This window comes from Erythrolamprus reginae, chromosome 9, assembly GCF_031021105.1.
Source record: "Erythrolamprus reginae isolate rEryReg1 chromosome 9, rEryReg1.hap1, whole genome shotgun sequence".
Lineage (NCBI taxonomy): Eukaryota > Metazoa > Chordata > Lepidosauria > Squamata > Dipsadidae > Erythrolamprus > Erythrolamprus reginae.
In genome coordinates, this window is record NC_091958.1 from 50,166,648 (window position 1) to 50,190,589 (window position 23,942).

Sequence of the window (23,942 nt, forward strand, 5' to 3'; positions counted from 1 at the left end):
TCCTCAGACAGCAGGCTGGCTGGGAAATTCTGGGAATTGAAGCCCACCCATTTTAAAGGCACTGAGGTCTTAGGGTCTTCTGCCCACATTTTGTGCAGGGTTCCAGGTAACCTCCAAAATTAAATCAAGAGTCTAAAGTTTCAATTTATTTCCCGAGCCATCCTAGCACCTTCACCAGGAACTCGAATCTGAGCTTCCAACCCAGTCGACAGTTCGCACACCTTGCCCACCCACCGCGCACAAACTTGTCACGCTGCCCACTCAGGTTGTGCCGGGGTGGCAACTCCTTCCACTTCCGCCCAGGTGGTGGGCATAGGATGGCCTTGAACTTCTCGAAACCATGCTTTGTGGCTGCATCGGCTCATGAAAACCACACACACACACACACACAAGTTCCCATTAAACATCAGGCCTTCTACAGATAGTATGGCCAGCCGTTGATTTATCACCAACTTCTGCCGTTTTGACGCATTTAATTTATTCTTTTTAATGCTGGTTTCTTCTCCTGGTTCTTTCTATTCTTCCCACTCCCTCCTTCTCCACCAAGTCCACATCCATAATTTCTTCTTAAAGGGGCTTCCCAGCTATGCCCCTCCTCTATCCATTGTCCTCCGCTCCCCCCTCCCTCGCTTTCGGGGGGGGGGACCCCCTCCCTGCCATTCTCCTATTGACTCCTTCATTTGCCCCTTTAATCCGTGGTGAAATGCCTTTTTCCCTACAGCGGAGGTGCCATTAGGTCCCTCTTGGAGCGTTTATTCCGATGGGAATAATAGGGAAGGGGCGGAAGAACAAAGCAGGGCAGGAGAGACGCGGAAGGAAGGAAGGAAGGAGGAAAGAAAAAGGGGGACTGACGAAAGGAAGGAGAGGAGAGAGAAGGGGGATGGAAGGAAGGGAGGGCGGAAGGATGACTGATGGAGGGAAGAAAGGAAGGGGAGAACGGTGATGGAAGGAAGAAAGGGAAGAAGAAAGGAGGGAAGAAAAGATGGTGAGAAGGAAGAAGGAAACAGACGGACAGAGGGAAGAAAGGAAGGGGAGAAGGAAGGGGAAAGGGTGAAAGAGGGAGGAAAAGAAGGGGAGAAGAATGATGGAAGGAAGGAAGGAAGGGGAGAATGGTGATGGAAAGAAGAAAGGAAAGAAACAAAGGAAAGAAGAAAGGTGACTAGCAGAGGGAAGAAAGGATGGTGAGAGGGAAGAAGGAAACAAAAGGGTGATGGAAGGAAGAAAGGAAAGAAGAAGGAAACAGACGGACAGAGGGAAGAAAGGAAGGGGAGAAGAGTGGTGGAAGGAAGGAAGGAACGGGAGAAGGAAGGGGAAAGGGTGAAAGGGAGGAAAAGAAGGGGAGAAGAATGATGGAAGAAAGGAAGGAAGGGGAGAAGGGTGATTGATGGAGGAAAGGAAGGAAGGAAGGGGAGAATAGTGATGGAAAGAAGAAAGGAAAGAAGAAAGGTGACTAGCAGAGGGAAGAAAGGATGGTGAGAGGGAAGGAAACAGAAAAGGGTGATGGAAGGAAGAGGAGAAAAGTGTCTGAGAGAAGGAAGAAAGGAAAGGAAGAAGAGTGATGGATGGAAGGAAGGAAGGGAGAAGGGTGACAGGGAAGAAAAGAAGGGGAGAAGGGTGATGGAGGGAAGAAAGAAAGGGGAGAAGGGTGATGGAAGGAAGGAAGAGGGGAAAAGTGACTGACAGAAGGAAGAAAGGATGGTGAGAAGGAAGGAAGAAGCAGAAAAGGGTGGAAGGAAGGAAGGAAGGAAGAGGAGAAAGGTGGCTGGCGGAGGGAAGAAAGGAAGGGGTGATGGGAGGGAGGGGAGAAGGGAGGGCGAAGAGCGACCAAGAAGAAAGGAAGGGGAGAAGGGTGACTGACAGAGCGAAGAAAGGAAGGGGAGACGGGGGATGGAAGGAAGAAAGGAAGGAAAGAAGGGAGAAAGGTGACAGAGGGAAGAAAAGAAGGGGAGAAGAAAGAAAGAAACGCAGGTGGGTGATGGAAGGAAGAAAGGAAGGGGAGAAGAAAGTAAATGGAAAAGGGTGAAGGAAGAAAGAAAGAAAGAAAGGAAGGAAGGAAGAAATAGTCCTGTCGGGGATGATGGAATTCCTTTCGGCAGAAAGGGGGGGGGGGCAATGGGTAGGGGCAGAATTAACCAACCAAAGATGATGGGGGAGGGGAGGAGGATGCGCAGGTGAGCAGGAAGGATAAAAGAAAGACAAAACCATTGTCCTAAGTACCCAACCCGCCCAGCTGGGGATGATGGGGGATGAGGTAGAGGAGGCAGGGAACTCTCTGCAGCTGGAAACCACCCCACCCACACCCTCCCCCCCTCTGGATTAGCTAGGGGGTTGGTGATGGGAGAGGGGGTCCCTTGGCTGGAGGAGCGCGCTGTGGATGATGGGGAGCCTTTCCACGCAGGATAACCGGGATAATGCATAGGTATTGGAGTTCCATCCTAAGCCTCCCCCCAAGACTAGAGGATGTTGGCTAGAAGGTAGAACCGCCGTGGGTGGGGACCATGGGGAGCGTAGTCGGAAGCCTGAACTTAGCGCACAGAGAGAAATGGGAAGGGGGGAGGATAATAGGCACCGGAGTTGCAAACCCTCAGCCACAGCCAACAGAGGATGGTGGGGGTCGCATGAGTTGGGGACAATAGGAAGCGGAGTCCCGGATTTGACCTCAGCAAGAAAGGGAGATGGGAAGTGAGGATAATAAACCATGGTTCCCCCCCCCCCCTCCGTCAAAGAGCTAGAAGATGGGATTGCTGGTATTGGTTGGGGATACTGGAGAGTGTAGTCCAGGGCTTGAATTCAGCACAGGAGATGTGTGTGTGTGGGAGGGAAAGGATAATAGGCTCTTGAGTCCTTCCCCACCCCACCCCAAAGCCAAAGAGAGCGCTGCCTAGAAGGTGGGCTTGTTGGGTTGATTGGGGATAATAGGGAGTGTAGTCCAGGGCTTGAGCTCAGCAAGGAGAAGAGATGGAAGGAAGATTGGCTAGAAGCTGCCTCAGCTGTGGATAAGGGAGAGTGTAATCCAGGGCTTGAATTCAGCGAGGGGGAGGATAATAGGCGCTGGAGTCCCTCCACCCAGCCCCAGAGGTGAGGTTGGGGGATAATAGGGAGTGTAATCCTGGTCTTGAGCTCAGCAAGGAGAGGAGATGGAAAGAAGGTTGGCTAGAAGCTGCCTCGGCTGGGGATAAGGGGGAGTGTAGTCCAGGGCTTGAACTGAGTGAGGGGGAGGATAATAGGCGCTGGAGTCTCCCAAACCCAGTCAAAGAGAACCCTGGCTAGAAGGTGGGCTTGTTGGGCGGATGGGGGATAATAGGGAGTGTAGTCCAGGGCTTGAGCTCAGCCAGGGTGAGGATAATAGGCGCTGGAGTCCCTCCACCCAGCCCCAGAGGTGAGGTTGGGGGACAATGGGCAGTGTAGTCCGGGGCTTGAGCTCAGCAAGGAGAAGAAGACGCGGGAGGATGATAAATAACCGCCGGAGTTCCAATCCCCCACCAAGCCAAAGAGATGGGGCTGCGTCGGCTGAGGATAATGGGCAGTGTAGTCCAAGGGAGGAGAAGCGGCCGCCAGTCCCGCTCACCTTGCTGCAGGTCCTGCTGGTCGTACCACGGCTCATCCTCGCGGATCTCGAACTCCTCCACCAGGCTGTCGGCGAGCATCACGGCGCCGTTGCCCGCTCCGCCAAAGCTCACCGTCCGTGCGGGCGCCGGGCTGCGCGCCGCCTTTAAAGGCGCTCCCGAGCTCCTCCGAGTGTCTCCGGACTCTCCCGAACGCCCGGCCCCGCCCCTCCCGGGGGGCTCAAGAGGCGTGTCCATGAAGGCTTGGAGAGGCAACGTGGCAAAGGACGCCGAGCGCGATTCAAAACCAGGAACCCACGCCGGCAGCAGCCAATGGACGCGCTCCCTCCGCCGGCTGCTCCCACCAATGGCGAGCAGAAGGCTCCCGGGGCGACCAATGGAATCCGTGGGGTGGTGAACAAGACCCGCCCTCCGAGCTTTTCGGCGCTGCCCGAGGCTGAAGAGCGGGTTAGTGAGGCGTCGCCTGGAGGCGGGGAGGGGGGAGGGAGGTCGCCGTTGCTAGGCGTCGCGAGGGGTCGGTTGCTAAGGGGAACGAATGGCGTCCCGGCGACTTGAGGGCCTTCGGGGGTCCCGTCGCCTTGAAAGAAATGCGGAGTGGACGCGAACAGGGCGGCCGTGGGAAGGGTGACGGGGAGGAAGGAGGAAGGCTGGTCTGGGTGTGTGCTGGAATGAGACCCTCTTTTTAAAGCAGGGGGACGAGGAATGGAGCTCCGAGCTGGCAGCAAACGGGGCTACAAATGGACAAGGTCCTGCTGCTCATATATATATGATATTAACTGTTTATTAGAATGGAGGATAGACAGCCAATCATCTGAAACACACTGCTCAAAAAAAATAAAGGGAACACTTAACACAATATGACTTCAAGTAAACCAAACTTCTGTGAAATCAAACTGTCCACTTAGGAAGCAACGCTGATTGACAATCAATTTCACCTGCTGTTGTGCACATTCAACTTTTTACAGAACAAAGTATTCAGTGAGAACATTCATTCAGATCTAGGATGTGTTCTTTGAGGGTTCCCTTTATTTATTTTTTTGAGCAGTATATTTTGGGTGTCCTGCTTGAGCAGGCCGGGGTTGGACTAGAGCAGTGTTTTTCAACCAGTGTGCCGCAGCATGGTCAGGTGTGCCGCAAAGCTCAGAGAGAGAAATTTATTTATTTATTTATTTATTCATTCATTCATTCATTCATTCATTCATTCATTCATTCATTCATTCATTCATTCATTCATTAGATTTGTATGCCGCCCCTCCCTGTAGACTTGGGGCGGCTAACAACAATAATCAAACAACATATAACAAATATAATATTTAAAATAATTAAAAGACCCTTATTTAAAAAACCGAACATACACACAAACATACCATGCATAAATTGTATAGGCCTAGGGGGAAGGGAATATCTCAGTTCCCCCATGCCTGACAACAGAGGTGGGTTTTAAAAAGCTTACGAAAGGCGAGGAGGGTGGGGTCAATTCTAATGTCTGTGGGAAGTTGGTTTCAGAAAGAAAGCAAAAGAGAGATAAAGAAAGAGAAAGAAAGCAAGAGAGAGAGAGAGAAAGAAAGCAAGACAGAAAGAGCGAGAGAGAAAGAAAACGAGAAAGAAAGCAAGAAAGAGAGGGAAAGACATGGAGGGAGGGAGAAAGAGAGCAAAAAAGAGGAAGGAAGAGAAAGAAAGAGGGAGGGAGAGAAAGAAAGAAGAAGGAAGGGAGAGAAAGAAAGAGGGAGAGATAAATAGAGCAAAAGGGAGGAAGAGAGAATTTTTTGGTCCAAACTTCTTTTAACACCCCCCTCCCGCTCAATGTGCCCCAGGGTTTCGTAAATGTAAAAAATGTGCCACGGCTCAAAAAAGGTTGAAAATCACTGGACTAGAGGACCTCCAGGGTCCCTTCCAACTCTGTTGTCTATGGAGATTCCCTATTATCAAGGTCATGGTGGTCCCAAAGGTGCTTCCTCCACCCCAAGAGGCAACTGGGTTTTTTGAGTTCTCTTTCAAGACGTTTTGCTTCTCATCTAAGAAGCTTCTTCAACTCTGGCTGGATCCAGTCTGAGCTGAAGAAGATTCTTGGATTAGAAGTGATCCATTCTGGATCCAGTCAGATTGGATCCAGTCAGAGCTGAAGAAGCTTCTTGGATGAGAAACAAACCACAAAGTCCACTTGCCTCTTGAAGAAAACAAACAAAACTCACCTTTAGGACTCCCCAACTCTGTTGTTCCTATTTTTAAACTGCAACACCAACTTTTCCCCAACCAGTACATGTTCCATTTATACAAAATATTAAGTCCCTTTCTTGGAAAGTCACTTATGCTCAGCTTAAAAGCTTAACATGCATATAATACATCGAATTCTGGTAGTAGCTATCAGCCCGACGTAAGTGTCCTGCAAAAGAAATGGGATCCGTTTCCGCACTTGATCTTAGCTAAAATGCTGAGAAACAAATAAGAGTTTTATTTTTGTTTGAAACTGGTGAATCCTGCTTGGCTCTGCAACGTTGGTAAATGCAGAATTCCCCCTTTCGCAGTGCAGATTTAGTCCTCTGTTGATGAACGACTATGGAGCCCAAAAGTTCCATTGCTAAGCGAGACGGTTATTAAGTGAGTTTTGCCCCATTTTACAACTGGGCTTGATGAAGCAAATTATTATTATTATTATTTATTTATTGTTATTTATTGGATTTGTATGCCGCCCCTCTCCACAGACTCAAGGCGGCTAACAACAACGATAAAAACAGCATGTACAATCCAATTAATAAAACAACTAAAAACCCTTATTATAAAAACCAAACATACACACAAACATACCATGCATAACTTGTAATGGCCTAGGGGGAAGGAATATCTTAACTCCCCCATGCCTGGCGATAAAGGTGGGTCTTGAGTAATTTGTGAAAGACAAGGAGGGTGGGGGCCGTTCTAATCTCTGGGGGGAGTTGATTCCAGAGAGCCGGGGCCGCCACAGAGAAGGCTCTTCCCCTGGGGGCCGCCAAATGACATTGTTTGGTCGACGGGACCCGGAGAAGGCCAACTCTGTGGGACCTTATCGGCCGCTGGGATTCGTGCGGTGGAAGGCGGTTCCGGATGTATTCTGGCCCAATGCCATGTAGGGCTTTAAAGGTCATTACCAACACTTTGAATTGTGACCGGAAACCGATCGGCAGCCAGTGCAGGCCGCGGAGTGTTGCAGAAACGTGGGCGAATCTAGGAAGCCCCACGATGGCTCTCGCGGCCGCATTCTGCACGATCTGAAGTTTCCGAACACTTTTCAAAGATAGCCCCATGTAGAGAGTGTTGCAATAATTGAACCTCGAGGTGATGAGGGCATGAGTGACTGTGAGCAATGACTCCCTGTCCAAATGGGGCCGCAACTGGTGCACCAGACGAACCTGGGCAAACGCCCTCCTCGCCACAGCCGAAAGATGATGTTCCAATGTTGCTGCAGTTGTTTAAGTTACTAACACCGTTAAGCGAATCTGGCTTCTCCCATTGACTTCGCTTGTCAGACGGGCACTAAAGGGGAGTGATGTGACCTCAGGACCTTGCAACCAACGTAAATTTGAGTCCGTTACCAAGCATCTGAAGTGTGATAACATGCATGTGTAGGCAATGACAAACATCTCCAGTCTAATCAATATATATACTGTATTTTTAAATGCTTATCCTTCTTCGCTGGTTACAGCTAGAAACCACAATCATTCTGTGTAGCGTTTTGGAGACGGGAAAATTATTTATTTTACACAGTACAAAAGCCCAAACTTTCTTTCTTACCCAGTCTTTAAATGGGATGCTGTTTGGTGCCCTTTTACAGCATCAAAGGGACTTTTGTGTTTAAAAACAAGAAGCAAACCTTTGGTCCTGTAGAAATCTTCAGTTGATTGGTCAAGGCACTATGAATATATCCCGGAAAATATATGAAAAGGAAAACGTGCTGTATAATAGATGTTATTGTGCTAGGAGCCAAGATGTGGGATTGGACCAGGAATGAGAGATGACCTCACACACAGACAATAACCCCTGATTCCTTCTAAATATTCTGTGTGTTGCATGCCATTCATTCTTAATCTTACCCCAGGCATTAATTGCATCAAACTTGGGATTCCTTTGAAATAAATATTTATTAAAGGGTAGTGCTGCTCTCTGCTTAGCCAATTTTTAGCATTTATTTATTTATTTATTCATTTATTCAATCATTCATTTATTTTATCAAGCATGTGTTAGGTAACAGATATAGGTATAAACATGGTTATTAATACATGAAATGGATATGGATAAAAAGGGACATTAGGAGAGAGATGCGCTTTATAGACCATTTAGGAATGGGGTGAGGTCAACTAGTCTAAATTTAAAGTTTTTGGGGTTTGGGGAAGAAAGCACAGAGTCAGGAAATATATTCCAGGCATAGACCACTCTTTTGTTAAGTCGTATTTCCTGCAATTGAGTTTGGAGCAATTTACCTTAAGTTTGTACCTATTGTGTGTCTGTGTATTGTCGTGGTTGACAGGTAGGGCATTCTAACAGATAATTTTATGTGCTACACTTAGGTCAGACCTAAGGCGGCGTGGTTCTAAATTGCCTAAGCCAAAATTTTCAAGTCTGGTAGTGTAGCGTAATACTGTTTTATTTATTTATTATTTATTTATTGGGTTTGTATGCCGCCCCTCTCCACTCTTGCGAGCAGAGAAGTGGAGGATTCTTCTCATGAAATATTTCTGGACTCTCTCAATTGTATTAATGTCCGATATGCAGTGCGGGTTCCAGACAGCTGTATCCGAGAATTAGTCTAGCAAACTTGACTGTAAAAAATATGACTTCAGTAACCGAGTTGTCGAAGCGTGGAACTCATTACCGGACTCCATAGTGTCATCCCCAAACCCCCAACACTTTACCCTTAGATTATCTACGGTTGACCTATCCAGATTCCTAAGAGGTCAGTAAGGGGCGAGTACAAGTGCACTAGAGTGCCTTCCGTCCCCTGTCCTATTGCTCTCCTATATCTCCTATACCTTTCTTCTATTCCTATATCTCTTCTTCTATTCTTTCGTTGATATGTTCTATTACTTTATCTTCTTTTCTATTATTTCTTAGATATATTTTACTATGAGTATCTCTTCTATAACCTTCATCATGTATTTTACTATGTGTATATAGATATACAGTATACCCACTAAAACCCTCATTGTGTATTGGACAAAATAAATAAATAAATAAATGTTTTGTATCCTCTGGTTAGTAGTATGAACAGAAAAGAACCTTGCTTTTCTAACATAATGTACAAATAGGTGGATTAACTATATCCTTTTACAGGGATTGTTTTCTATTGCTGTTGAATTGTAGGATGTTTTTGTTTGTTACATTCAGTGGATTGTGGTCTATATCCTGGTTTATTAAAATTGAAATAATAAAAAAAAAACTAGGTGAAAAGGGAGGGGCGGGCTCTTTTGTGCTCCTTCTGCATTATCTCAGTTGGAAGACAAGCGATGCCCTTTGAAGGTCGATGACGCTCCTTCTGTTGTTAAATCTTGTCCAATTGCTAAGCTCTCCTGCCAGGCGTGTGGATAAATGTAGGTGAGAAAATGTTGCCCCCTCGTGGTTCATGTGAGTTATATTCTAATTAAAAGAAGATTTATATTCTCTGTCAGCATTTACCTTTGTTCAGGCAGACACACTGCTGTCCTTTTAACTAATTTAATCAACGGTTTCACGCGCTAGCTGAGGACGAAACGTTCTGGTTTGTCGCAGACTCAGTTTCTGCCCTATGTTAAAATCTAGCTTAACGCCCACTATCCTATTGCAACTTTTATTTATATATTATTTATTATTCAGATCTATATAAAGCCACCCATCTTTTGTTCTTTTCATTGGCTGTGTTCACATATATTGGCCAAAATCCAACGTACTCTTCCTTGTTATTTTTCATTATTATACGTGAAAATAATAAATCCTTTCTGAATTTATTCATTACCAAGTTACAGTTTGGTAGCACAGCCCTTCTAAAGAAATATATATTAATTCCTTTCCCACAAAGAAAGGAACACACCCTATGCACCTGATAGTCAGAGATTTCTTTTAAAAATTCAGCACGGTGCATTAGATGCAAAACATTTTATTCAAAGTATCAGATTAATCAGATCAAGTCGTTCTTTTGAATTATCACCTATAACATATTCCTTTGTGAAAACAACAGTTGTATCAAAGTTTACCAGTGGTTACAAATAAAAAAAGCGTAAAACTGCTCTTTTATATGTTTGGTATTAATTAACCTTATGGTCTCCCAAGAGCAATGTTTCTGTCATTTCTTCCAATCGAAACAGATTTTGGTGTCATATTTGTGTTATATTTCAACCCTCAGGGACCGCCTTCTGCTGCACGAATCCCAGCGACCAGTTAGGTCCCACAGAGTGGGTCTTCTCCAGGTCCCGTCAACTAAACAATGCCGCTTGGTGGGACCCAGGGGAAGAGCCTTCTCTGTGGCGGCCTCGGCCCTCTGGAACCAACTCCCCCCAGAGATTACAATTGCCCCCATCCTCCTTGCCTTTCGTAAGCTACTTAAACCCACCTCTGCCGCCAGGCATGGGGGAATTGAGATACTCTTTCCCCCTAGGCCTTTACAATTTTATGCATGGTATGTCTGTATGTATGTTTGGTTTTTATAATACAGTAATGGGTTTTTAATTGTTTTTAGTATTGGATTATTATTATCTGCTGTCTTATTATTGCTGTTAGCCGCCCCGAGTCTCCGGTGAGGAGCGGCATACAAATCCAATAAATTAAAAATAAAAATAAATAAATAACCTTCCACTGATTGCCTCGAAGCACCGTTCAATACTGCACAAAAAATTCTTAAATTCCACAAAATTATGATTATGCTTTAAACTGAGGAACTTCACCCATTACCCTCCAAGTTCTGATTGCAGCTGCACATAGATTTTTTAAAATTATAAAGCGTACTCCGAGATGTGCCATAAGAACTGCAAGCTATATATACTTACTGGTAGCTGGATACACGTGCTTCGCTATGAAACTATTAGATGGGGCTTGATAAATTGACAGTTAAAGCTTGAAAATTAATGAGTAGTTACGGATCGGGCTTGATACATTGACAGTTAAAGCTTGAAAATGTATGTAGAATGTGTAAATCCTTAGCATGAGAGTGTGTTCATATAAGACAACTGGCAGTTGAAACAGAGTTCTTTTCAGGCGGGGAGGGAGAGTAGAATGTCAAAATCCTTAGCATCAGAGCATGCTAATATAATACTGTATAAAAAATACTAATGATCCAACGATCATTTTGAAAAATCCTTTCTTAATGAACCCTTAGAAGCCAAGGGGAACATACGTGCCAAGTTTCAAGTTTGTAGGCTTTACAGTTCTGGAGATTTCGTGATGAGGTGAGTGGTCTTTGGCTTTTATATATGTAGATTTTCCCCCCAATGGCTGTTTTTTCTATTCCACAGAAAAGAAGAAAAATATTACAGAAGAAAAATGAAGACCTTTTTAGGACTTCACCCTAATGCTCTTGCTTACTCGATGACCACGTTAGGCGCTGGAATGATGAACAGCATCTTCAATTTCTATTACGTGAAACTCTTTTTAAACAAGTACAAGATCTCAGAAGCAGCATTCCATCAAGGGCAGGTAACAGTAACTGGTATTGATGTTCCTGTTTATAGTTTGTTTCATAGAAACATAGATACATAGAAGTCTGACGGCAGAAAAAGACCTCATGGTCCATCTAGTCTGCCCTTATACTATTTTCTGTATTTTATCTTAGGATGGATATATGTTTATCCCAGGCATGTTTAAATTCAGTTACTGCGGATTTATCTACCACATCTGCTGGAAGTTTGTTCCAAGGATCTACTACTCTTTCAGTAAAATAATATTTTCTCACGCTGCTTTTGATCTTTCCCCCAACTAACTTCAGATTGTGTCCCCTTGTTCTTGTGTTCACTTTCCTATTAAAAACACTCCCCTCCTGGACCTTATTTAACCCTTTAACATATTTAAATGTTTCGATCAAGTCCCCCCTTTTCCTTCTGTCCTCCAGACTATACAGATTGAGTTCATGAAGTCTTTCCTGATACGTTTTATGCTTAAGACCTTCCACCATTCTTGTAGCCCGTCTTTGGACCCGTTCAATTTTGTCAATATCTTTTTGTAGGTGAGGTCTCCAGAACTGAACACAGTATTCCAAATGTGGTCTCACCAGCATTCTGTATAGCGGTATCATAATCTCCCTCTTCCTGCTTGTTATACCTCTAGCTATGCAGCCAAGCATCCTACTTGCTTTCCCTACCGCCTTGCCTGCACTGTTCACCCAACTGTTTCAAAGCAGATTGTACTTTTACTGTACATCCAAAATGAACAGTTTGCCAGGAGACGTACAAAGATAGCCATAGATTGTTGTCATTAGTAAAAATTCGCTTTGTAACCCAAATGCTGCTGGTTTGAAATTCAATCGGACACTTTGTTTTTGAGATGGAGTGTTGTATCCAGGTAGTCTTCAATTTAGGACCGTAATCGAGCCTGGAATTACAGCTACAAGTCACACCAGAAGTTAAGTAGAAGTCATCACAGCAACACACCCAATTTTACTAGCTTTTTCTCAGCAGTCGTTAAATGAATGCTGCAGTCATAAATCCATTATGGGCATGTTTTTCACTGAAAACTGTTGAACATGATCATGTTCTTACGGGATGCTGCAAATACCTATAAATGCAACTGCGTTGCCAAGGGCCGAAAATACAGTCACATGACCATAGGAGGTGGTGGGGGTCCCGCAACCACCAGAACATTGTCGGTATAAGATTTTTTATTTTTTCTCCACCATGAAAGAAAACAATATATAGTTATAAACACAACAACAATGCTTAAAATCAACCATATACAAACAGAACATTGGATTCAGATCATAAATCCCCTTTTTCAGGATAGGTCGCAAGTTAATTAGTTACGAAATTTATTTGCTGCCCGCCTCGTGTCAAAACGGCTCTGTAAAGCTTACAGCCCAAAAACATTTAAAAAAAAGAAAAAGTTAAAATTGTCAGATACTGTTCTGTCGGGCTTTCTGGTAGACTTCTCCCAAAAATTCACAGGTACAAATTTCAGACACACACACGTTTGAAAATTCAAAACAATGTTCTTTATAATGAAAAGTCACTTAAACCAAGCCCTCTTTTGGTATAGCAAAGAGCACTCGTCTCCAAACAAACCGGTAATTTGTACAAGTCCCTTATCAGTTCTGTGATACTTAGCTTGCAGCTGGGAGGTAATTCACAGTCCTTCTTTCACAAAGTGAAACACACTTTGCTCTGGTTTAGTTTCAAAGCGGGGAAAAATCAGCACACAAAAGGTCAAAGTCAGTAAAGCAGTCACGAAACACAAAGATCAGATAATCCTCCACAATGGCCAAACCCACAGGCTGCTCTTTATAGCAGCCTCACTAATTACCACAGCCCCACCCAACCACAGGTGGCCTCATTTTCTTTGATAATCTCTCAGTTGTTGTTGCCTATGCATCGCTCTCCGCATGCGTGGCTGTATCATTAACTCTTGTTCTGAATCCAAGGAGGAGAGAGATAATTGATCTCCTTCTGAGCTGTCTGCCCCACTCTCCTCCTCCCTGTCACTCATGTCTTGGTCAGAGGAGCCTTCATCAGCAGATTCCACGGGGGGCAAAACAGGCCTGCAGCATGTGGGTGTCTCCCCCACATCCACAGTCCTTGGGGCAGGAGCTGGGCCAGAGCTAACCACAACAGATACCAAAGGACAAAGCAGATAAATTAAGTTTGAACTAAGCCATTGATAGTAAATCGAGGATTGCCTCTATATCAGTGATGGTGAACCTTTTTTTCCCTTGGGTGCCGAAAGAATGTGGGCGTGTGCTATCGCACATGCGCAAGTGCCCACGCCCATAATTCAATGCATGGATAGGGTACAAACAGCTTCCCCCACCCTCTGGAGGACAGAAATGGCCTGTTTCCCAACTTCTGGTGGGCCTAGTAGACTTATGTTTTGCCCTCCCCAGGCTCCAAAGGCTTCCCTGGAGCCGGGGGAGGATAAAAACGCCTCCCCCATCCCTCCAGAGACTCTCTGGAAGCCAGAAACACCCTCCCAGAGCCTCTGTATGAGTCAAAAAATCAGCTGGCCGGCACACACATGCACGTTGGAGCTGAGCTAGGGCAACAGCTCATGTGCCAGCAGATATGGCTCTGCGTGCCACCTGTGGCACCCATGCCATAGGTTCGGCATCACTGTTCTATATCCTTGGATTTTGTGAATTTTCCAGTGTTTGGGGAAAAACCTGAGCTGTCCCGTTTTCTCCTAGGTTGTTTTCATGATCTGGAACGCCATCAACGACCCTCTTTTTGGATACCTCCAGGACAACTCTCAGGTGCCCTGCTGCTCCCGTCGCCAGTTTTCGATTTTGTACGGCGCCCCCTTGTACGCCCTGGCCTTCCTCCTCCCGTGGTTCCCTTGGAAACAATACGGGGAAGACGACTGGCTCTGCGGGCTGCACCTGATTGTGGCCCTGTGCGCCTTCGACGGCCTGCTGACGTTTGTCCTGCTGGCTCAGTGCGCCCTCTTCGCCGAAATCTCCACCAGGCACGAGAGCCGCCTCCAGCTGATTAAATACAACCAGGTGGCCAGCTTGGTGGGCTCCACCAGCATCCTGTTCTGTGGTTTGATCTCGGCCAACATGGAGCGCTTCGCCTACTTCCAGGCCTTTGCGGTGCTCGTAGCGGTCGTGGCAACCGCTTGCATGTCCTACACCGGTTTCTACAGCACGACGCAGTACGAGCAAAGGGAACTGTTGGTGGAAGGCTCCGATCCAGAAAAGTCCCCCCGTCTCTCGTGGTCTTCGGTGGTCTCGTTGACCCGCCAGATCTTGACTCAGAAAAACTTCCTGCTTTTTGTCCTCATGAACTTTTTCCAAGTCTTCCACTTAGCCTTCTGCAGCAACTTCATGATGATCTTCGCAGATAATCTCATCCCGAGCGGAGTCCTTTCTTCCTCCGTCAGAAGTTTCATGTATGGGGCCGGTTTCATTTGCCCGCAGGTAGGCAGAAAACGGTGTGCTCTTTTTGTCATTTTTTTACAACAATGTGTTGAATCCTAACGTATTCTAAATCATATTTCTTGCTTGGGGGAGATCTTAGAAACATAGAAGACTGACGGCAGAAAAAGACCTCATGGTCCATCTAGTCTGCCCTTATACTATTTCCTGTATTTTATCTTACAATGGATATATGTTTATCCCAGGCATGTTTAAATTCAGTTCCTGTGGATTTACCAACCACGTCTGCTGGAAGTTTGTTCCAAGGATCTACGACTCTTTCAGTGAAATAATATTTTCTCACGTTGCTTTTGATCTTTCCCCCAACTAACTTCAGATTGTGTCCCCTTGTTCTTGTGTTCACTTTCCTATTAAAAACCCTTCCCTCCTGAACCTTATTTAACCCTTTAACATATTTAAATGTTTCGATCGTGTCCCCCCTTTTCCTTCTGTCCTCCAGACTATACAGATTGAGTTCATGAAGTCTTTCCTGATAATTTTATGCTTAAGACCTTCCACCATTCTTGTAGCCCGTCTTTGGACCCGTTCAATTTTGTCAATATCTTTTTGTAGGTGAGGTCTCCAGAACTGAACACAGTATTCCAAATGTGGTCTCACCAGCGCTCTATATAAGGGGATCACAATCTCCCTCTTCCTGCTTGTTATACCTCTAGCTATGCAGCCAAGCATCCTACTTGCTTTTCCTACCGCCCGACCACACTGCTCACCCATTTTGAGACTGTCAGAAATCACTACCCCTAAATCCTTCTCTTCTGAAGTTTTTGCTAACACAGAACCGCCAATGCAATACTCAGATTGAGGATTCCTTTTCCCCAAGTGCATTATTTTACATTTGGAAACATTAAACTGCAGCTTCCATTGCTTTGACCATTTATCTAGTAAAGCTAAATCATTTACCATATTACAGACCCCTTGGAGAAAAATATGATCCATGATCATTGTTATAGAAATGGCTTGTACCTACTGTTGTGTAAAAGCAAAAAGTTGTCGTTGTAATGTTGTTGCCTTTGACTTTGCCAAAGAGAGGCAGAAGTTGGTGCCTTTTTTCTTTTCTTTTCTTCTCCCATTACACTGTAGCCCTGTGCTTCTTAATTATTTTCTGTTATGCATCCCCTTAGAAGAAAGTAAATATTTTGCACCCCACCCAACTCTCTGATTTTGCCTCCAATGGAATTTTATTTAATTAATTAATTAATTAATTAATTAATTAATTAATCATTGTTTGGTACTCGACTCACAGGCTAGAACTTGTCGCTGTTGGCTGCCTTGTGACTCACTACATTATTCCTTATGGTAAAAACGCATTTAGTATTCATTGTTTTTGGTACCCATCACACCTCCTGGAACTAATTAAGGATGAGTACTGAGTTACCATTGTATATGATTTAATTAATGAAGGAGGGTTTTTTTCCTCACTTGATCCCACACAAAATGCATCTGGTTCGTACACATGTATATAGTGTCCATACCCCTGTAAAATATTCTATGTACAGTACTTACGAACTTAATTCTTTCTGTGACCAGGTTCTTAAGTAGAAAGGTTTGTAAGAAGCAGCAATTTTCCCCTAGGAATCAATGTAAAAGCAAATAATGTGTTTGATTGGGGAACCCACGGGGAGGGTGGAGCCCCTGTTTCCTCCCAGGAGATTCCTAGAGATGCCCCACAGAGGCTACTCCCTGCCTTTTCCCGCCCTGCTTCCTCCCAGGAGATTTCTAGAGAGGCCCCATGGAGGCTTTCCCCTGCCTTTTCTGGCCCTGTTTCCTCCCAGGAGATCCCTAGAGAGGCCCCATGGAGGCTTCTTCCTGCCTTTTCTGGTTACAGTTTCGGAGGCTCGGGTTTGTAAGTGGAAAATGGTTCTTGGGAAGAGGCAAAAAAATCTTGACTACCCAGTTCTTATCTAGAAAAGTTTGTAAGTAGAGGTGTTCTTAGCTAGAGCAGTGATTTTCAACCTTTTTTGAGCCGCGGCACATTTTTTACATTTACGAAACCCTGGGGCACATTCCTCCCCTTCACTCTATTTCTTTCTCCCGCCCTCTTTCTCTTCCTTCCTCTTCCTTTATCTCTCTCTCCATCCCTCTTTCTTTCTCTTCCTTCCTTCCTCTCTTTTTTGCTCTCTTTCTCCCTCACTACCTCCCTCTATGTCTTTCTCTCTCTCCTTCTCTCCCTCTTTCTCTCTCTATTGCTTTCTTTCTTTCTCTCTCTCTTTCTTTCTCTTGTTCTCTCTCTCTTTCTTTCTTTCTCTCTCTTTTGTTCTCTTTCTCTCTCTCTCTCTCTCTCTTTCTCTTTCTTGCTCTTTCTCTCTCTCTCTTGCTTTCTTTCTCTCTGAGCTTCGCGGCACACCTGACCATGTCTCGCGGCACACTAGTGTGCCACGGCACACTGGTTGAAAAACACTGAGCTAGAGGTACCACTGTACTTGTTTTGAACACACCATGTGACAGAATATAATGGATAGTTTCCGAAAAGCATTTTTTTGTGGAAATCTTGTTTTCTGTTTCAATAACTCCATAATGACAAGAAATAGGATTTGAGAGTTACCCCTTCAGATACAGCGCTACTGGCCTGTTTACTTTTGAAATATGTTTTTCCCCTGCATTTTTTAACCTTTTTAAAAAAAAGCCTCCATGTAATTCAACTATGGTGTTAATGTAGTTCTCTCTCTCTCTCTCTTCTCCTGTTCTTTTCCAGTGCCTTGTGCTTCTCAGTCATTCTTTGTTAGCGAAATTTGGTTATTACAAGATTGTCTTATTTTCTTTCTACCTGGAAGGAATGGCTGCAATTCTTATGCTCGCTCTGGGTCGAGAATATTACTATTTCCTGGCTATTTATCTCACTGTCAACATGTAAGTAAATATTTACCATCCATTTTAGGAGCGGACAAATATTGCTGGCAGTTGTAGGCTGCCAAAATGGGGGGGGAGGGGGGGAACCAAGAAGAAATATTTTATGGCAGGGGTGCAATGCTACCAGTTCGACCCGGTTCGGGAGAACCGGTAACGGCGGCAGCTCAAGGCTCCACCCACCCACCCGGATGCCACCATTTTCTTTTCTTAACCCTCTGTGCATGCGCAACCGGAGCGGGGTGAAAAGGCGCGAGCAAAGCAATTGTTCGTATGCAAAGCGTGCACTTTGGAACCTGTAAGTAGATTTCACCGCTGCTTTATGGTAATTGACAAACGTGACTTGTGTGGGCCAAACTCACCAGATTATTTTATTCCTTCAGGGTTATAGTTCAGGCCTCCTTCAGTCTGTTTAATCTACCCTTGGCCGATATCGTTGATGCAGATTTAAAGAAACATAAACGAAAGTAAGTACTGTATGTATGTGTGTGTGTGTGTGTGTGTGTGTGTTTATTTATTCATTCATTCATTCATTCATTCATTCATTCATTCATTTATTTATTTATTGGATTTGTATGCCGCCCCTCTCCGTAGACTCGGGGCGGCTAACAACAGTAACAAAAAACAGAATGTAAAAATCCAATAATACAACAGTTAAAAACCCTTGTTATAAAACCAATCATACATACAAACATACCATACATAAATTGTAGAAGCCTAGGGGGAAAGATTATCTTAATTCCCCCATGCCTGACGGAAGAGGTGGGTTTTGAGGAGCTTACGAAAGGCAAGGAGGGTGGGGGCTATTCTAATCTCTGGGGGGAGTTGGTTCCAGAAGGTCGGGGCCGCCACAGAGAAGGCTCTTCCCCTGGGCCCCGCCAACCGACATTGTTTAGTTGACGGGACCCGGAGAAGGCCCACTCTGTGGGACCTAACTGGTCGCTGGGATTCGTGCGGCAGAAGGCGGTCCCGGAGATATTCTGGTCCGGTGCCATGAAGGGCTTTATAGGTCATAACCAACACTTTGAATTGTGATCGGAAACTGATTGGCAACCAATGCAGACTGTGGAGTGTTGGTGTAACATGGGCATATTTGGAAAAGCCCATGACTGCTCTCGCAGCTGCATTGTGCACGATCTGAAGTTTCCGAACACTTTTCAAAGGTAGCCCCATGCAGAGAGCGTTACAGTAGTCGAGCCTCGAGGTGATGAGGGCATGAGTGACTGTGAGCAGTGACTCCCGGTCCAAATAGGGCCGCAACTGGTGCACCAGGCGAACCTGGGCAAACGCCCCCCTCGCCACAGCTGAAAGATGTTTCTCTAATGTGCCCCCAACTTCAACCATAAACGAAGCATTTGGGTATCGTTGCCTTTCTTATTGAACGCGTGGATGTTAAATGCTAAGCTGTTTCCATTATGGTATCAGGTAAACCCTGGTTTCTTTTACATTTCAGATCTCCGCTCTCGTCGATGGTCTTTGGAACCAACGCGCTCTTCACAAAGCCAGCGCAATCCTTAGCCCCTATGCTTGTGGTTTCCGTACTAAATCAATTGGGCTACGCGGATCTGAACAGTAAAGCCGTCGATCCTGATTCCAGGTAAGTGGCCAGTTGTTGACTTGTGGACTTCAATTGGCAGAATTCCTCAAAGCCAGCTTTGCTAAGGAATTCCCTGAATTTCGAACACATGACCCTGGGGAGGCTTTGATAGTCATAAGAGGAAGGGCTTTTTTTCTCAGCATTGTTGTAAGTGCAAATATTTATTTATTTGTTTATTTTATTAGATTTGTATGCCGCCCCTCTCCGTAGACTTGGGGCGGCTCACAACACAATAAAACAATTTATTACAAATCTAATAACTTAAAAAACATTTTTAAAACCCCATTATTAAGCAGACATACCTACGAACATACCATACATAAATTGTATAGGCCCGGAGGAGATATCTCAATTCCCCCATGCCTGGCGACAAAGGTGGGTTTTAAGTTTATGAAAGGCAAGGAGAGTGGGGGCAGTTCTAATCTCCGGGGGGAGCTGGTTCCAGAGGGTCGGGGCCGCCATAGAGAAGACTCTTCCCCTGGGATCCGCCAGACGACATTGTTTAGTTGACGGGACCCGGAGAAGGCCCACTCTGTGGGACCTAACCAGCCGCTGGGATTCGTGCGGCAGAAGGCGGTCCCTGAGATATTCTGGTCCGGTGCCATGAAGGGCTTTATAGGTCATAACCAACACTTTGAATTGTGACCGGAAACTGATCGGCAACCAATGCAGACTGCGGAGTGTTGGTGTAACATGGGCATACCTAGGGAAGCCCATGATTGCTCTCGCAGCTGCATTCTGCACGATCTGAAGTTTCCGAACACTTTTCAAAGGTAGCCCCATGTAGAGAGCATAGTTTTTAAGTGAGTAATTGTAAGTCAAGGACTGCCTGCATAGGGTTTTTTACACACATAATTTGACTCTTGATTTACATTAGGACCCAGATTTATTTATTTATTCAATTTTTATGCCGCCCTTCTCCTTAGACTCAGGGCGGCTTACAACATGTTAGCAATAGCACTTTTTAAACAGAGCCAGCCTATTGCCCCCACAATCCGGGTCCTCATTTGACCCACCTCGGAAGGATGGAAGGCTGAGTCAACCTTGAGCCAGTGATGAGATTTGAACCGCTGACCTTCAGATCTACAGTCAGCTTCAGTGGCCTGCACTACAGCACTCTACCTGCTGCGCCATCCCGGCTCTGTTGGAGGCAAGAGGTTGGCTCTGTAAACAACTTAAAGAGGGCTGTAACGCACTGTGAAGTGTTATATACGATATTTTTCAGAGTATAAGAGTCTGCGGAGAGGGGCGGCATACAAATCCAATAAATAATATAATAATAATAATAATAATAATAATAATAATAATAATAATAATAATAATAATACAATATTTTTCAGAGTATAAGACACACCAGAATATAAGACACATATTAGTTTTGGGGGAGGAAAATTGGAGTGGGGGGGAGTCTGCCTACCAGGTATTCCTCTGGCTAGAGCCCTTAGTCTGTTCAGCTCCAGCGCATTATTTTATTCCCTGGTTAGGGCTGAAAAAAATTATTTGGAGGGAGTAGGAATGAAAAAATCCTGCAAGCCAGGAAGATCATTAGCACCTTGTTAGGGCTGGGGGGGGCGGAGCTTTGAAAAGTATAAGACACACCCAAATTTTCAGCCTCTTTTAGCGGGGGAAAATGTGCGTCTTTTAATCTGACAAATACGGTAAGTCTAAGTGCTCTTGCTATTTGCATTTGAGGAAACAGACCTTAATTCTGCTTGCAGTGGTCTTGAAGGTGACAGACAGCTTTTTGGGTTTGCTTGGAAAAGATGAGCATAGCTGTAGCGGGTCAGCAGGGTAATCAATGTATAATGCCATTTGGGGTGATTTTTTTTCTGAATAATATCAGAAAACCGGGTTCCAAATGCGAACAAAAGACAGCAGGATCCTTCTGAAATGTGGAAAATAAATGAGCAGGCTGTAGCGATACTTGGCTCCATAATCCCAGTGGAAAAGTATAAAATGTTTTCTCCTACTAGTCTGTACTTAGGTCTCCACGATGCCATGTTCTACATGATCTGCATGGTGCCACTGTGCATTGCGGCGATACAGATCCTGACCTGGACTCCTTTTTCCATCCAGAATACTCACCTGACGCCGGTACTATGAAGTGTATAAATGTGAGCATTGCTGAATGGTGTTCAATTGACAGGTGTCAATGGCAAGCCAAGGACACTGGGTTTTCCTAACTCTCTGAATGAGCCAATCAAGTTCAGCCTGTGCCATTTTGTGATTCTCTGTAGTTTTAAACCTTATTGTTCTTTATTATGAAGTATTTTTCTAAGTACCACTGATATACCAGATAAATGGAAACAAATTAAACCTTGCAAGTAAACTGCATGCATGTTCTAAGTTTCTATCTCAACACGCAAGGGATAAATAAAATGCCTACCACCTATTAAGATAAAAAAAGAGAGAGATGATAAACTCAGGATGGGGCATCTAAACACCATTCCACCACAAATGGTTGTTTGAAGGTTGAAGCAGACAAGGAAATATCGAGGGCTGCATAACTAGGAAAACCAAGACTGACAATATCTTAGAAGCTGTTGCTTTATATAGAGACCATCAATAATGGTATATTTATGTTCAAAAAGGCAGTGGGGATTTGGCACACCACAGTGTAATTTGTCAGTGGTGGCCAAGGGAGAAATGTAGCAGCACATGGTGGAAAAATCGAAGTGAAGGGCAGAAATTTTAGTAGGAACCTGATGGAAAGGCTTGATAGCAGAAGCAAAGCTGTTTTCCTGAACTTTTTCTCAAGCCGTGAAGCCTAATATTGAGTTTCCAGGGTCATAGGAAAAATATGTTAGAAATATAGGCCTTGGATGTCTTTTAAGTGCCATACTATAATCTTCTGTTTACTTATATCAGGGGTCTCCAACCTCGTGAACTTCTAGAATTCCCGAGCCTGCAAAGCTTAAAGTTGCCAAGGTTGGGGACCCCCTGACTTATATCATCCGATTTCTGTATTTTGTTTTAGCCAATGATTTTTTCTTCCTGCCTTAACTTAAAATGCGATTTGGGATTTCTTTCTATAAAAGTCTTCTGTTTTTACTTTTTTTCAATAGTATCTGTAATGAATGGAAAACAAATTTTACTTGGGTGAATTACCTATCTGAACTACTACCAAAATAAATAAATAAATCTCCTTTGCCCAATGAATTATTGTGTCATTTATTCTTGTAATGCATATATGTTGCACGAATCCCAGCGACCGGTTAGGTCCCGTCGACTAAGCAATGTCGTTTGGCGGGACCCAGGAGAAGAGCCTTCTCTGTGGCGGCCCCGACCCTCTGGAACCAGCTCCCCCCAGATATCAGAGTTGCCCCCACTCTCCTTGCCTTCCGCAAGCTCCTTAAAACCCACCTCTGTCGTCAGGCATGGGGGAATTGAAATTTCCCTTCCCCCTAGGTTTATAGAATTTATACATGGTATGTTTGTATGTATGAGTGGTTCTTTAAATTGGGGTTTTTAGATAGTTTTTAATATTAGATTTGTTTACATTGTCTTTTTATATTGTTGTTAGCCGCCCCGAGTCTTCGGAGAGGGGCGGCATACAAATCTAATAAATACAAATACAAATATGCAAGTCAACTCTCCCCCCCCCCCTTTTTGTTCTTATTACAACATTGAAGGAAGGAACTTCTTAGAAAGACTAAATTGGGCTTTAGCTTTTTATTTCTTTCTTAAGTTGAAGTAGTTTGGTCTATCAAATTCTTCTGTTCCAGTCCTTGGTTTCCCAATCCTTTTAATACATAATTCTAAAGTTTTTAATCTAATAAGACCTTAGTGCCTTTTATTATGAATTACAGTACTGTATAATGGTTCTTAATGGACTGCATTTTTAAAATCTTTAAATTACTTTCTGCTTGTTGGACATATTACAATGAACGTAATGCAACTGACTTTTATAAGTGATATTTTTGATGGAGTGTAACACCGTTCTATCATTTTTCCTGTTTGCTTGGTAAACTGGATGAACTGGTAATAGAACAGGCTTACGACGAGGAATACTGCTCCAGAATTGGAAAAACACCCACATTTATTTAAAAGACTTCCTCCAAACATTCTTGTAATAAACGATGGCATTTTTCAGTACAGCTCAACCGGCCAAACAAAGCTAAGGTACAATTTGTCATCCGTAATAACATTATAATGCTTTTTTCTCCCAGTTATCTGCCAGAATAGTTGCTGATGCCAAATGGCTTTTATTTATTTACTGCAACACTAATCATCCTAAAACTATCTTGGCAGAAGAAGACAGATCCTAATCAATATTGCCCTGGGGTTTATGCTTTCATAATACACAATCCTTTTGGCAATAATTGTCCAGCTCTTTTAAACTTGGGAATTATGCCAATCCAGCAGTTAAAAAAAAGCTGATTTCCCACTTATAGGATCTTTAATTTTTGAATACGTTTACAATGGAAAATATGGAAAAGTTCAATAAAAAAAATTCAATAGGTTTTTTTATGTGGAGTGAGGTGGAAACTCACTATTGTCCGTTAAGTTTTTCCATTTAAAATAAGAGCCTTTCTCCCCCCCCCCAAAGTAATTTCCAGGTGCTTAAAGTTATTGTTCTGTAAAAGTGGTTTTATTTTTAAAGCTGGAGTGTGAAAATGAACATTTAGGAGAAAGCACTGCCAAACAGGTACAATAGTTTAGCTTCCTTATGAGCCACAACAGCTGTTCTCACCCATGCAAGGGCTGGGAGACTTCCTTTTGAGTGATTTTCTTTCAGGGCAGAAAAAATAAATATTCCTTCCCATTATTTCCATTGAATTCCATTGAAGTCTCTTCCATAAGACTCCTGAGTGAAAGATCAAGCCAGTTTAAAATTCTGGTTCAGCAGATAGAACGTCCT

At 44.1% G+C, this 23,942-nt stretch overlaps 2 protein-coding genes across 3 annotated transcripts in view; one reads left to right on the plus strand and one right to left on the minus strand.

Moving 5' to 3' along the window:
- The window catches only part of CDR2 (cerebellar degeneration related protein 2), an 18,445-nt gene extending 14,532 nt beyond the window's left edge, over positions 1–3,913 (minus strand). The window contains exon 1 of the mRNA XM_070761202.1: positions 3,569–3,913. Coding sequence (XP_070617303.1) covers positions 3,569–3,803 — 235 coding nt within the window. The 5' untranslated portion in view covers positions 3,804–3,913. The remainder of the gene's footprint in view (positions 1–3,568) is intronic.
- On the plus strand, positions 3,811–22,240 carry LOC139172265 (transmembrane protein 180-like). Of its 2 annotated transcripts, none has more exons than XM_070761204.1 (7): positions 3,811–4,013; positions 11,021–11,201; positions 13,894–14,625; positions 17,333–17,487; positions 17,868–17,951; positions 18,938–19,081; positions 21,055–22,240. In XM_070761204.1, the coding sequence occupies exons 2-7, from the start codon at positions 11,049–11,051 to the stop codon at positions 21,182–21,184; spliced, it is 1,398 nt and encodes a 465-aa protein (XP_070617305.1). In that variant the 5' UTR covers positions 3,811–4,013; positions 11,021–11,048; the 3' UTR covers positions 21,185–22,240. The 2 variants fall into 2 exon arrangements, with proteins under 2 accessions (XP_070617305.1, XP_070617304.1); XM_070761203.1 differs by having other exon boundaries at positions 4,012–4,312.
- The last annotated feature ends 1,702 nt before the right edge of the window (positions 22,241–23,942 follow it).